This window comes from Doryrhamphus excisus, linkage group LG16, assembly GCF_037039965.1.
Source record: "Doryrhamphus excisus strain RoL-2023G ecotype Guam linkage group LG16, RoL_Dexc_Guam_v1.1, whole genome shotgun sequence".
Taxonomy (NCBI): domain Eukaryota; kingdom Metazoa; phylum Chordata; class Actinopteri; order Syngnathiformes; family Syngnathidae; genus Doryrhamphus; species Doryrhamphus excisus.
In genome coordinates, this window is record NC_136372.1 from 11,489,760 (window position 1) to 11,505,388 (window position 15,629).

The following is a 15,629-nucleotide window of genomic DNA, read 5'->3' on the forward strand; positions in this document are numbered from 1 at the left end:
AAAATATCGACACCTACACTCGATTGGGTTTCGCGGGCGTGCTGGAGTCTATCCCAGCTGTCTTCAGGCGAGAGGCGGGGTACACCCTGGACTGGTCGCCAGCCAATCACAGGGCACATATAGACAAACAACCATTCACACTTGCATTCATACCAATTGACAATTTGGAGTCGGCAATTAACTGAATTAACCTTTTTGGAATGTGGGAGGAAACCGGAGTACCCGGAGAAAACCCACGCATGCACAGGGAGAACATGCAAACTCCACACAGAGATGGCCGAGATGGGATTGAACTCGGGTCTTCTAGCTGTGAGGCCTGCGCGCTAACTTATAACTAATACATATAACAACATGTTTAATTATTCTTAACTTTACATTTTTTTTGACATTAAGATTAAAGTTTATTTGTCTTCCTTACAGGTGAGTGACTGGTGGGAGGAGTACATTTACCTGCGAAGCCGAGGCCCCATAATGGTGAACAGTAACTACTATGGCATGGTAAACAGCTGCATTTTCTACCAAACCAAATGACTCCACCAGGGGGAGACATTTCTTTTTCTTTTTCAACCGACTTACACCATGGAGCCTTCCCTTGTTGAATGGTGAAATATGTGTCAAATCTTTTGCCCGTTTCCTCTTTTCTGTGTACTTAACAGGACTTCCTGTATGTGACTCCGACTTCTGTGCAAGCTGCCAGGGCAGGCAACACAATCACTGCAATGCTACTGTACCGCAGGAAAGTCAACAGGGAGGAACTCAAACCGGTATATTGTCCACATTTTCGGACAGGAAATAATGTAGTTCAGTAAGATCATGCATGTAGGTGAATACTCACACATTTACAATCGAGTGTGGTGGCGTGAAACTTCCCCCCACCCCCCTATTTTTGTTGGCCCGCTATTCAGCTGTTTATTATGATTATAGTTTACTTTGTCCCCTCTGATAAAATGAAATGTATTGCCTTATAACAGTTGTTCCCAAACTTTTTAGTCATGTACCCCTTCAGACATTTATGTACCTGTTACCCATGCACACTTAAAAATCATTAACCTTTTTATGTTAATTCATTTGAAATATTGAGCATAATTCATAGTAATTCTGGGTGAAAAAATTGTATTTTGCATGGTGACAAAGTTTGAAATGAGTACTGATAAATAGATAAGTAATCATCTTACATTTTTTTTACATTTTTTATTCCTATCTGGTGTTGGTATCCTTCTGTCTATGGTTCAAGTCTGCATATTCATTTCATACCAAATTGAAGGGGAAAGCTTAACAATCATGTTAAATGATGCACCTGAATGCACCACTATAAATAACACTAGCTCTGCAATGATAGTAGTTTGCTAGTTTTGATCCTGCTTGTTGAGTATGTAGTGTCCATTATCTGAACGGAATCTTTCCATGGTGTCCCAACTCTAAAATAATAGATATGTCGATACTAAATATGAAAATACATAAAGCGTATCTGTGTCTTAGAGCCGTGTTCCTGGTACTGTCATCCCTCTGTGTGCTGCCCAATATGAGAGAATGTTCAATACAACACGTACTCCAGGAACTGAGACGGGTAACAAACATTCATTTCCACATACAATATGTATTCAATTAGCATAATAATCCTCTTCTGTGCTACAGATGTTCTGCAGCACTGGCTGGACAGTGAATATGTAGCTGTGTACCACAAGGGACGCTATTTCCGTTTGTGGGTGTACCGGGCCGGTCGTCTGCTCTCTCCTCGGGAAATTGAGTACCAGATTCAGAAGATTCTGGATGACCCTTCACCCCCACAGCCTGGAGAGGAAAAACTAGGAGCTCTCACCGCTGGAGACAGGTAGAAACAATGGGCCATCAACGTCCTTTATTGCTGGCCTTATAGCAACAGGACTGTTATCTATTTGTGGTGGGGGTGTAATAACCATCATCTAATTTGTGATGTCATTGTAATGGAAGCTTTGTTCAACGGTCATTGAACACACCATAGTTACAGTATAGGCCGGGCCACCACAAATAAATGTGAGGGTCCAGTTTGGGGGTCTTAGGATCTTGTCTGTGACCTTCAGCGTTTATGGGGGAGTGTGAAGCTTTTGGGATCTGACACAGCACCTCCAAACCCGAGGACAGACTGTAAAGGGTGGATTGCTTGCACCCTCTGGTTTGGAGAGTGAGTTTCAGCCCCAGGTGGAGTGTCTTGGGGTCTCACCGGCCCATCATGGTCAAAAGTAGGTTCTCACCCTCACCTATGGTCATGAGCTTTTGGTCATGACCGAAAGAATGAGATTGCAGATACAAGCAGGGGGCTGGACTCCCCGTAGAGATACGGGGGGAGCTCTGAGTAGAGTTGCTGCTCCTTCTCATGGAGAGGAGCCTCTCCCATGCCTCCCTGGTGAGGTGTTCCACACAGACCCAGCCAGGAGAAGGCCCAGGGGCAGACCTAGGACATGCAGGAGGGATTATTATGTCTATATTATTATTATGTGTTCTCTCGGTGGAACTGAAAGAGGTGGCTGGGGACCAGGAAATCTGGAGTTCCCTTCTAAGACTGCTGTAGGGACTGAAATCTTTCTTCCAGTGGCAAAAATTAAAAAAAAAATGGATTTAGTCTGTTTTCATAGACGAGTTGGCAACTTAACACTGTATTTACATCCCCTTATATTCTGGTGACAGTCATGTCTCTCTTCATGTGCTAATCTCCTGTCAGGATTCCTTGGTCTCAGATGAGGAAGCAATACTTCAGCACCGGCGTCAACAAGCGGTCACTGGATGCCATCGAGAAGGCAGCCTTCTTCGTAACCCTGGATGACGAAGAGCAAGGCATGAGGGGAGACGACCCGAGAGGAAACTTGGATCGCTATGCTAAGTCGCTGCTTCATGGCAAATGTTATGACAGGTCAGCACAAAGCCGCGGAAACGGATGCTAAGGGTTTCTTTGAATGTTGGCGTCTGTCATCAGCAACTAATCTTAACTAATCCCCAATTTGGGGAAGTTGGGGAACGCTCTTTTCTCTCTGAATGCACAAAGCAAGGTTACGTTTGGATGAGTTTTGAGAACTTGTATAACCTCATCAGACACCACTAATGTTGCTGTGGATGAAAAAGTTCCCATGACAAGCAAACAGATGTTTAGGGGAATGTTACAGAGACAGACTCTATAACAGAATAATTTTGCCCACAACTGGTACTGCAGACATTTTATTGGGTGTTTTTTATGGCATGCTATGTTTTTTTCCCCGACCACAAAGGCTAAAATATCTTGCAATACAGGTGGTACACCAGTTCAGTGACTGCGTCCTTAGACTGTGATGCAACACCTAGTAAGTCACCCACACTGGACACGCAACATAAAATACATCCATCAAAAATAAATACAGCTATTAAATGAAACTGTAACAAAAATAACTATTTTTTAATGCTGTGGCTGTTAGGGATGTCTGATAATTATCAACGCTTCAGTGAAAGCCAATGCATGTGGCACAAACGTTGCCAAAATTGCAATTTCGCTGAGGTTGCTGTGTAATACAGCTAATACCATGCCGCCCAAAGGTTCTTTTGAAAGGTAACTCATTACTTAGAAAGCAGAGTAACTACAGCGCTCACAAGGGATTTACCAGCAAATCATGTACCATTCTTTCTTATGGTCTTAAAGACGGTGCAAAAACATCATACAGCAAAGTAATAGGTAGGTGACAACAGGCAAGACACTACCAACGAATAATGCAGAATAATCAACAAATATGTAAGCTCTAAACATGTTACTTTTTCTACCAAGAAACAGTGATCATTTATGAATTTTTGTACAGTGTATTCTTCATGTCTGCATGGTGAACCAGTGGTTAGTGTGCAGGCCTCACAGCAAGGAGACCCGAGTTCGATTCCACCCTCTGGCATCTCTGTGTGGAGTTTGCATGTTCTCCCCGTGCATGCGTGGGTTTTCCCCGGGTAAAAAAACAAAAACATGCATGCAAGGTTTATTGGTGACTCCAAATTGTATTTAGAAATTGAAGATTTTCATAGTTAGATCCTAGAAAACGTCTTTCCGACCATCTAAATATGTTTTTTCTACATTATTAGAGCCCTCTAGACATGAAATAACACCCCTATAGTCAACATAACACTTGTATTACCCAACATAGTAGACATAATACGAGTAAATCATGCTTGTGTGTGTTGCTCAGTAAACATGCTAGGTTAATTGGCGACTCCAAATTGTCCATAGGTATGAATGTGAGTATGAATGGTTGTTTGTCTATATGTCTATCTGTGATTGGCTCACCCATAGACAGCTGGGATAGGCTCGTGAGGATAAGCGGTAGAAAATGAATGTATTCATGTGTCCCGTAATACAGTAGTACAGTACATTTGATTAGACTTTTTATATTTCCGTCCATTCAGCATCCTAGCATCCCCAGTCATACCTATCCTAGTACGTACTAATCATTGAAATCAAGTTTCTCTTCTATCCTTTGTTCTTTCCTAGATGGTATGATAAATCATTTTCAGTTGTGATCTACAAGAATGGGAAGAACGGACTAAATGCTGAGCACTCCTGGGCTGATGCACCGACCGTGGCTCATCTTTGGGAGGTATACCTGTATGGGTTTTTAAAAAATGATGATTTGGCTTTGTATTGTGAGTGTGTCAACATTTGTCTCCCCTTGCCAGTACACATTAGCCACAGATGCTTTCCATCTGGGATACACCGAGGATGGACACTGTAAGGGTGATGTGGACCGTTCACTACCTCACCCACAGAGGCTCATCTGGGACATCTCACTAGAGGTATTAGTTAACTCATTCGCTACAAAAGACGTCTTTATAGAGTTTTTGTTCAACCGATTGTTATGATTCAACTCTACAATAGAAGAGAGCGTGTTTGACGCAGAAGTGTTTTATAAGAACTCAGCCCGCTTCTCTTCCATTGAAATACGTGCTGCAGAGCAACCAGGAAGTGAAAAGGCATCTTGACTTTTCAGATTACGCATTAAAGGGAGATTTTAACACCTGCGCACACACACAGTTCAGTTGCAAATGTGAAAATCGGAACTAGTTCATGGTGTTATATTTGTGTATATTGTTTTTCCTGCAAAACAACCATTTGTGGTTTATGTTGTGACATCAGTGTTTATAATTTTGGCTAAATATACTATATAGCTAAATGTTTATATACATAGCTGAGTTTCTCAAGTTATGCTTGAAATGCATCTTTTCACCAAAAGCCTTTTTCGTCCCTTTTTTGTTGAGAAATGCTATTTTGCTTGGTGAAAGATAAGAGTCTAATCTTTTTATTTAACCCAAGAACACGATATTCTGTGTCATTTGAAAATTCAGTCAGAATATGAGTTAATTGTCATTATAGTATTATTGTTGGTATTGTGTAATATTCTGCTGTAATTTTCCATGTCATGACACTTACGCTCCTTGCACGTCTGAACAGATTACACCTATCTTACATTGTAATCACATACCTGAATGTTTTCATTCTGTTGCCTTATGTGCTGCAACAAGCCCCAACAGTTTTGTCACGTCAGTGTCTTGTATGCTGTAAGCATTATTACATTTACTGGTGTAAATAATAGCAACATGGCAAAATTACCTGATGATAGTAGATTTTTGCTTAATTAAACATTTGTTTTTTAAATTAATATATATTTATTTTTTAAAGTAAATTTTGTTAAATGTAAGTCAGAAAGGGCCTGCCTTTGCTTATGCAGCTTGGATGAGCCAGGTTTTGGTTCCCAGTGTTGTGAGTACCCCTGCTCAAAAATAATTTACTTAGCAATTTAGCATAAAGGGGACCTATTATGCTCATTTTTGGCCCTTTATATTGAGTTGTGGACTCCTATAAAGCAGCCACACATGATAATCCACGCAGAAAGCTTTCTAGATCTTCCAGAATATGCACTTATTCGAACTGTATTTCCTTGGATTTCCAAACCCACGGCTCTACTCCGCCTACTCCACTGTGATTGGTCCCACTCGGCTTGTACAGCTTGGCATGTCCATACAAGAAAGTCACCGGCTGGATGGAGACATCCCAAACTTCTCTCAAGGCTCACTTCCAAATGCGCAAAAACCTCATTATTTGAAACTTTGGCATCGCTTAACACGAGAATGCAACATTCTAATCTCTGATCTCCTGACTGTGTGGCCCACGTGCTAACCACATTCCACCGTGCAGATTTTAGAGATATGCAAAGTGCAATTAGGGGCTAATGAGAACAGTGGAATTCCTTGCTGTTATTTTATAGAACATGTGAAATGCATATGAAAAAAGCGTAATCAAATTACGATAATGAAATTAAACAGTCAACAGGACACTTTAGGTAAACCCAGACATTTTATCTCTGCTTAGGCGAATTGCACAATGCCTCCAGTGTGTAGTGGCTTGTGAATCATTCTTGATAGCAAATAAAAACACATTTCTGGAAAGGAGCCAGAGCAGTCACAGGATAAAGAGGTGCTACAGCCGCTGTCCTCTGCAACCCAGGGAGCTGTTGGTCTGAACCAAGGCAAAAATAATGCTTCCAGAGAGAGTAAAAGTCCATACTAAAACTTGCACGTACGTAAATAGATCAATACAGGCAGATGATACACTTTAATGCTACTTATCATTAGCAGCCACATGTTCATCCATTTTACATGCTAAATTATTTAGCATACTGAAGGACTTAAAAAATTGAATTCTTGTTGTAGTGTTGTTTTTTTTAGGGTGAATTTTGTTTGCAAGCTTTGTTGAAGTTTCTCTTCAAATGTTTGTCTGGCCCGTAGGTTCAGGCCCAAGTGTGCAGCTCTCTTGCTGTTGCCCAGGCACTGGCCAATGATGTGGACTGCCACGTCTTCCCCTTCAGAGACTTTGGAAAAGGTCATATTAAGAAGCTTCGGGTCAGCCCTGATGCATTCATCCAGATCGCTCTACAGCTAGCTTACTACAGGGTAAGACTCTAAAAGAGAAATGTATCTTGTTGAGTACGCACTTAAACCCAAAACATGTGTGTGATGAAGCAGATAAGCAAGCTGTTGCACAAACTGCTGCTAAATATACAGGACTGTGGTTCATTTGTGGCAAAACCAACTGGATTTGCACAGCAAAAAACAGAAAAAAGCAATATAAGAGCTTTCTTGAACAGGGCTGCAGCTATCCAGTATTTAAAGAGCAATTATAAATACACTATACACAATTATTGGTTTCATTTTTCAGATAATTCACATGGGAAGAATCTCTATTTTCTTGGATATGATGGACTACATGGTGGCACTTTTGTAGATGTTTTTTATCCATGACAGACCGCAACTATTTACTGGAAAAATAGTCAGACTAAATGACTACATGAAGTGGATGGCTGTGCTGTTCAAAACTAGCAAACACTGTAGCTGCCTTGCCTCTGCAGTGAGAAAATTCAGGGCCCGAAATAGCTGGGAGCAATGATGATGGATTGTTGGACAGATGTGCAGAAAGCTATTGAGCCCAACATTTGGTCTAAGTTGAGATCATATTTCAAAGGCATTTATTATGTCTGGAACTTCTGTGATGGTAAGCAGGAGACTGGAAGTTATCACGGCCCAAAGACATGAAGATGCAAGACATGGCTTCAGAATGACGTGTCATTTATTGTCTTGTCTACAAACTGAAGACGAGCACAGTGTAAGCCACAATAAAAGCATTGCACATTACATCCTGTCTGGCTGCATTGAACAATAATAAGGGTGTCAGAAAAGTAGATGACAGACTGATTGAGCCTGGGGTTTGTTTTCCAGACAGAAGATATCATTGCTCCATATGTGCGGTGTGCTAGCATGAATTAACTTTAACAAAATACGAACACTAGTACTCAACACACACACAGTAATGTCATCAAAGTTCACCTTTTATGCGTTCAAAGACAGCATCAGCATTTGGGAATGAAAGAAAGGAAGTCATTCATTCATTCATTTTCTACCGCTTATCCTCACAAGGGTCGCAGGGGTGCTGGAGCCTATCCCAGCTGTCCTCGGGCGAGAGGCGGGGCACACCCTGGACCCTGGTCGCCAGCCAATCGCAGGGCACATATAGACAAACAACCATTCACACTCACATTCATACCTATGGACAATTTGGAGTCGCCAATTAACCTAGCATGTTTTTGGAATGTGGGAGGAAACCGGAGTACCTGGAGAAAACCCACGCATGCACGGGGAGAACATGCAAACTCCACACAGAGATGGCCGAGGGTGGAATTGAACTCGAGTCTCCTAGCTGTGAGGTCTAGGTTAATTGGCGACTCCAAATTGTCCATAGGTATGAATGTGAGTGTGAATGGTTGTTTGTCTATATGTGCCCTGTGATTGGCTGGTGACCAGTCCAGGGTGTACCCCGCCTCTCGCCCGAAGACAGCTGGGATAGGCTCCAGCACCCCCTCGTGAGGATAAGCAGGATAATGCATGCATTTTCATACATTTAGTCACTTTCAGTTTCAATTATAGTTTCAGCTATGATTTTGTACTCATAGTTTCTTGAAGTTTGGCATGTCCTAATAGCAAAGTAGTATCAGATCGATGCTTGCGTGATGAGATGGAATTATCATTTCTCGTCTATGTTTATTGTCATAAAAATATATCTTTTTTAATTTTGTGTGTGTTCATATTGTTGCGCTATTGTTATATTTTCTTTACAAACTCCGAGAATAACTTCTGGGAGACAGGACGGCTTTGGCTTTGAATGAAACCAATTCACAATTGTTGCTTTTGATAAGTTATTTTGAACTGTTTGCCTGCCTCAGTCATCTGAAATCCCTTCATGACTTCCTTCCAGGCTGTGTAGGCTTCCTGGGAAGGATTGTTATTTTGTCACTTTCTCTATTCATCAGGATCGTGGAGGTTTCTGTCTGACTTACGAGGCCTCAATGACCCGTCTCTTCAGGGAAGGACGAACGGAGACTGTGCGATCCTGCTCAAACGAGAGCAGTGCTTTTGTCAAATCTTTAGAGAGTGCAGAGGTACGTCTTTTAATTTATATTTCTTATTTGTTTCCCTGTCAAACAAACCAAGGAAGCAAATAAAAAATAAACGTTTGTAATGTTAATTATTATTCACCATTCAACCATCAAACAAATTTATATATTAGTCAATGACAACACAACTGAACACAAAATGCAGGTTTTAAATGAAACTTTTTATTCTTGAGGGAGAACCAAACCTACATGGCCCCAGTGATGGCCCCTAAAGCTAATAACTGGTTGGGCCAAGCTTAGCAGCAACAACTGCAATCAAGCGTTTGTGATAACTTGCAATGAGTCTCTTCATCGCTGTGGAGGAATTTTGTCCCACTCATCTTTGCAGAATTGTTGTCATTCAGCCACATTGGAGGGTTTTCCAGCATGAAGCGCCTTTTTAAGGTCATGCCACAGCATCTCAATAGGATTCAGGTCAGGACTTTGACTAGGCCACTCCAAAGTCTTCATTTGGTTTTTCTTCAGCCATTCAGAGGTGGACTTGCTGGTGTTTTGGATCATTGTCCTGCTAAAGAACCCAAGTTGGTTTCAGCTTGAGGTCACCAACAGATGGCCAGACATCTAATTCAGGATCTTTTGGTAGACAGCAGAATTCACGGTTCCATTTATCACAGCAAGTCTTCCAGATCCTGAAGCAGCAAAATAGCCCCAGACCATCACACTACCACCACCATATTTTACTGTTGGTATGATGTACATCTTCTGAAATGTGGCATTACTTTTACGCAAGATGAAATGGGACACACCTTCTAAAAAGTTCAACATTTGTCTCATCAGACCACATTTCCTCAAAGTCTTGGTAATCATCAAGATGTTTTCTGGCGAAATTGAGAAGGATTTGGTCTTGGAATTCTGCCATGCAGGCCGTTTTTGCCTAATGTCTTTCTTATGGTGGAGTCATAAACACTGACCAGAGGCAAGTGAGGCCTGTAGTTCTTTGGATGTTGTTGTGGGGTCTTTTGTGACCTGTTAGATGAGACATTCCTGCGCTCATGGGGTCATTTTGGTTGGCCGGCCACTCCTGGGAAGGTTTACCACGTTCATATTTTCACCATTTGTGGATATTGGCTCTCACTGTGGTTTGCTGGAGTCCCAAAGCTTTAGAAATGGCTTTATAACCTTCTCCAGACTGCTCAATCCTAGAAGTCAATGTATTATATCAATAAAAATGTAGGTTTAATTTTACTGTTGACTTGATTGTGTGATTAGAGTGTGTGTGTGTGTGTGTTTTTGTGTTGACAGCCAGCAGACCACTGTTGCCATCTCTTCAGATTGGCTTCAGAGAGACACCAGAATCTTTATCGCTTGGCAATGACTGGAGCAGGAATTGACCGACACCTCTTCTGCCTGTATGTCGTCTCTAAATATCTGGGAGTGGAGTCACCTTTCCTCAAAGAGGTAATCATCTACATATTACATTTCAAGCAATGGTGCCTGGATGCACCAAAACATTTGAACAATTTAGACAAGAGTCTCTTTCTTTTTGGGACATTCCAGGTTTTGTCAGAGCCTTGGCGTCTCTCCACTAGTCAGACACCAGTTCAGCAGATGGAACTGTTTGACCTGAAGAACCACCCGGAATTTGTATCACTTGGCGGAGGTTTCGGACCTGTGAGATTACTTACTGTTTTTTTTTTATTTTTATTTTAGGTGGATCTGTATGGGCAAATATGACATGTTCTCTGTGGTCACTTCAGGTTGCTGACGATGGTTACGGTGTTTCTTATATCATCGTGGGTGAGGATATGATCAACTTCCATGTGTCGTCCAAGTACTCCTGCTCTGAGACTGTAAGTCAAGTCTCAAATTTGTAACACATAATTTCTAAAACTTTCTGTTTCATTTTGACTGGTGAAACACACCAGATGTGTCTCTAATGTGGAATGCACACTGAATGTTCAATCTGCACCCAGCTGCTGTTGACTTTTTTTGTTAATCCCTTATTCCCTTCTAAGAGGCGTAATACAAATCAACAGTGAAATTAGTTGGATATTATGAAGATATTCACTTTGTGAAGACTCCCATGGAAATCCAATGAATCTGTTCCAGGCAGCCAAAAGTACAATTTATGGAGAGCAATTATTGCTTTACGTGAAAAAAACAATGCAGAATAATTAGAAATTATGAATAAAATGGATAAATAAACATTTAACATCCATTTTGATGAGCAGTTATAGAGGAGGGAAGGGGGCGCCATTTTTTAACTTTATGGTGATTACTTTCTTGGGTTCAATAGTGTTTCACACCACTTTCATCAAGTTTCTTTAGCCCTGTTGCAGGTTATTTATCATTCAATTAAAACAAAAATGTACCAACAGTGTGTCAGCAATGCGTTGCATGCTTTTTTTGGGCACTCAATTCAACGTAATAATAAATACAGAGAAAACTGACTCATTTGTTGTATGCAATATTGTATGATAACCGAGACAGTGTATGAAAAAAAATGAGTCATACAAAACTGGGGCGTTCAAAAACCAAGTTTTAACTGTATTAGTCTTCCATTAAGTGGAATCCACAAACAATTCAAATGCAAGTAAAATTGTGGTAGTTTCACTTATGCATCTCACAGTAACTACAGTGCAATAAAAGATGATCAGGTAAGCGTAACAACTAGGACAAGCATGCATGTCTGTTATGATGGCAGACTGAAGCACAGTGGAGCATCCCCACACTATTTAATACTAATTCACTTTTAATAACTGACAGCAGTGCAATTCCAACACCATATACTGTATGTATCGCCAACTCTAGTCTGTTCCTTCTGGAAATGACACTTACTCTTATTACAAGAGTGCGAGATGCATTCAGTGACATCACAAAAGCGGCTTTATAATGCATGTGTGTGTATACGTACGTGTGTGCGTGTAAACAAGAAGATAAAGAACAACATGAAGTGGATATTCTTCATTCATTATCTACCGCTTATCCTCACGAGGGTCGCGGGACGGGCTGGAGCCTATTCCAGCAGTCTTCAGGCGAGAGGCAGGGTACACCCTGGACTGGTCGCCGGCCAATCACAGGGCACATATAGACAAACAACCATTCACACTCACATTCATACCTATGGACAATTTGGAGTCGCCAATTAACCTAGCATGTTTTTGGAATGTGGGAGGAAACCGGAGTACCCGGAGAAAACCCACGCATGCACAGGGAAAACAGGCCGAGGATGGAATTTAACTCGGGTCTCCTAACTGTGAGGCCTGCGCGCTAACCACTCATTCACCATGCAGCCCGTGGATATTCTTATCACTCTAAATTATGTGATGTCTTTGAACATAACAATACATTGGTCATAACACGGTTTAAAGCAGGGGTCTCAAACTCAATTTACCTAAGCTAGGTTCTGGGTGAAGCCGGGCCGCATCAGGTTTTCAAAAAAAAACAAAACGCATTTATTAAAAACTGGGAAAAAATCAATAAAAAACTATCTTCAATGCTTTTGCTTCTGCTATACCCTACACTTTTTCAGTACTTTGGTTCCGGTTTTCCACACCAAAATATCTGATAAAACATTCCACTGTTCTCAAATATCTTCATTTTTATTTTTCTATACACAAATAAGATTAAAAAAATAAATAAACAAATTAAGAATAAAGACAATAAATCAATCAGTAATAAATAAGTAAAATAATAATAAAACAGCAAATAAGAAAAACGTAAGAAACCACATACAGTTGGTAGAGAAATAATTTTTTTTCAGATTCAAATGTACAGTATTAACAGTTATTTAACCTTTAACATGAACATTAATGAAACTTAATCATTTGACCCAATTAGCAAGTTAGCATCGTACTCAGTTCCATCTGGGAGCAGCGTCGTAACTTTAACAACATGTTTGATGAGATGCTTTATCTTGACGTGTATTTTCCGTTTTATTCCAAATCATTTCCTGCATTTATTTGTACCCAGCATCATAAGCCTTTAGCTTCGTTGGTAATCCTAAGCAAAACAGGGCGGGGTAACAGGGTAGGGTAACAGTATGGGCGGGGCAAAATCATGCTAATTGTGTCCGGTGTGCACACAGCTTTAAGCTGTCATTTCAACATTAATCTTTGGTATCAAGGTGGGGGCCTCAAACTAGCATCTCACGGGCCGCATTTGGCCCGCGGGCCGCGAGTTTGAGACCCCTGGTTTAGAGTGTTTAGACAAATGGATTTTTCGACTTGTGTAGTATCATTGAGCTTGATTGACCTTAACTTGACACACAAACACACACATGCCGTGCAAAAATGCATGTGTGCACCGCAGATGTTGCACTGATCTAAATGGTTTTTCCTGTCTCCGTTTTAGGACTCCCACAGGTTTGGAGCTCAGATAAACAAAGCTCTCCAAGATATCATGGCTCTCCTTTCTGCCAACACCAAAACTCCGTCGTCCAAATCCGCAGCCCAGCCTCAGTCCAAGAAGATGTGCTGAGGACGGTTGAGTATGGGTGAATATTCTCAAAGGCACAAAGTGAAACTAAGATTGAAGTGTGTGTCTCAAAACAGCCATCGTGGTTCATGCGCCTTCCAATTTCGCCGCCGCCACAAATTGACCTCAGCTGAAGGTGAAACGTATCAGTTTGCACTTGAATGCAGTGACGACAAAGTAAAAGTTTTATTAATTAGTATGATTCATAATTGAGGGAACATAGCATCTACACATATTTGGGTGTTCTGTGCACGCTGGATGATTTCATCTTGGTGCCTTTTTAATAAGCGACTACACATGTTTGCTTTCACGATAAAGGGCTAACATAATCAAATAGAGAACAAATGGACGAAGGTTTGAAGGACAGAAAAGCCTGCACCAGTCTCAGAAAATGTCTTTAAATATTCTTTGTCAGCGTTTTAGTTTTTGTACACGTGTGCCTGTATTATTTAGTAATACAATGCAGTTTTAATCAATGCAATTCCTCATGGAAATATTATTTTTTTATGACTTGTATGTGTTGAATGTATGACACATTGCTGCTGTTAGCCTGTGCAGGGATGTAGAGGTGCAAGTGTCAACTCATTTCCATACATATTTTTCTCATGTTACGTAACAGTCACCATTTCCTTTTTTCAAAAGTGTTTGTTTGAATCTCCTTTTCCAGATTTTTATTTTCCTTAGTTGAGAATGATGGAAGTAGTTTGTTAGTGTAGTCGTACCTCCATAAAAAGTAATGGAAATCCACTTGGTTCATTCCAGACACCAAAAAATATTCCCAAAAATACATTCTGTAGAGAATAGTTAATAGTTTTACATGCACAAAACAATGTAAAATAATAAAAAAATGACAACTGAAATTGATAATCAACATAATTTTAACTGTATTGAAGACGATTGGCGAGGAGTATACTTTGTAACGAGTTCTTTCTCGAATTAATGGCCCCATGATGGGTTATTTTGGAGTTCTACTCAATTTAAAAAAAAAAAAAATGATTGAGTCGTCAGTAACCAGACTACTGCTTGGCTTATGTAAACGAAAACTGGGACAAAATTTGGGAACCATAGTACCGTTGACTCATGAAGCTTTTTTGTTTTGTTTTTTAAATCTTTAAAACCTCCGGACTCCGGCACAACTTGGTTGCATTTGTGTGATCTTTGTATCATAATACACGTGCATTATACCCACAGGCAATTTTCGGCCCCAGCTTGTCTTTTATTGGCCTTCAGCACTATGTAAAAATTAAAAATGAATTCATTATATATAGATATTACACTAATTTGCTTTGATTTTGATGTTTTGTTTAGATAGCTTTGCCCAGATTGATCTACATTGGATTAGGTTTAGCATCTTTAATGCTACCAAATGTATGCCTCATCCTTGGATTTGGCTCAAAATTTTGGACACCGTAAGAACATGGGATGAAAGCTCAAATAAACCAGACTTAGGAAAAAGGAACACAAATCAAACAACAAGCACTTAAATGAGGGAAATGTTGAACACAACAACCAGTCAGAGACGAGCACATATCATGAATAATCGTGTAAGACAAAAAACACGAATGCGTCAAGCTTCGCACCTCTATCTCTAAGACTCACTGAAGGAGCAGCTTATCTACTGTGCATCTGCATAATAGCTACATTTTCACATTTACAATAAGCATCAGTCAGTTTTTTCACTTTAAGACTTAACCTACTTGGGATTGTGTACATTTAACAGTAAAAAGTAAACTATTTCTTGTTTGTTGGGGTTAAAAGTTTATTTTTTTGTGAGATAAATAATATTGGTTAATGTTGTGTTTTTCTTTGGTTACTTTTCAATGGATGTGTGTGTATTGCACCACGTTTTATGATGTTTACTCCCAAGAAACATTGTTTACACACAAACCATTAATGACCCGTTTTTAGGATGTGGTGATGGAATAAAATGATCTCTGACTTTGCTTTGCATTTTCATTTTTTTTTTAGCTGATATTTTATCATTTAAAGGATTTTATTGAACAACTGATCACTTTAAATATGATGTGCTGTCTTATCTCATGATCATAATGTCCCAGCACTTCTATTCTCCTATATTACTGCATATATTACTATATTACTGACATTGTGGATTATTTCCAGTCTTTTTGATAATTGGGTGCAACGTTGCGGCTGTACCTGTTTTATTTAAAGTTATGATAAAATAAGGAATAACTAGTCCAAAAGAAGTTGCAAGTGATAGCATTACTT

General features: G+C 40.1%; 1 protein-coding gene across 1 annotated transcript in view; it reads left to right on the top strand.

Moving 5' to 3' along the window:
- The window catches only part of cpt1a2b (carnitine palmitoyltransferase 1A2b), a 29,755-nt gene extending 14,774 nt beyond the window's left edge, over positions 1-14,981 (top strand). The window contains exons 7-19 of the mRNA XM_058049474.2: positions 421-498; positions 657-764; positions 1,480-1,567; positions 1,636-1,831; positions 2,699-2,887; positions 4,475-4,580; positions 4,660-4,776; positions 6,766-6,930; positions 8,841-8,969; positions 10,227-10,382; positions 10,482-10,595; positions 10,682-10,774; positions 13,278-14,981. Coding sequence (XP_057905457.2) covers positions 421-498; positions 657-764; positions 1,480-1,567; positions 1,636-1,831; positions 2,699-2,887; positions 4,475-4,580; positions 4,660-4,776; positions 6,766-6,930; positions 8,841-8,969; positions 10,227-10,382; positions 10,482-10,595; positions 10,682-10,774; positions 13,278-13,403 — 1,665 coding nt within the window. The 3' untranslated portion in view covers positions 13,404-14,981. The remainder of the gene's footprint in view (positions 1-420; positions 499-656; positions 765-1,479; positions 1,568-1,635; positions 1,832-2,698; positions 2,888-4,474; positions 4,581-4,659; positions 4,777-6,765; positions 6,931-8,840; positions 8,970-10,226; positions 10,383-10,481; positions 10,596-10,681; positions 10,775-13,277) is intronic.
- The last annotated feature ends 648 nt before the right edge of the window (positions 14,982-15,629 follow it).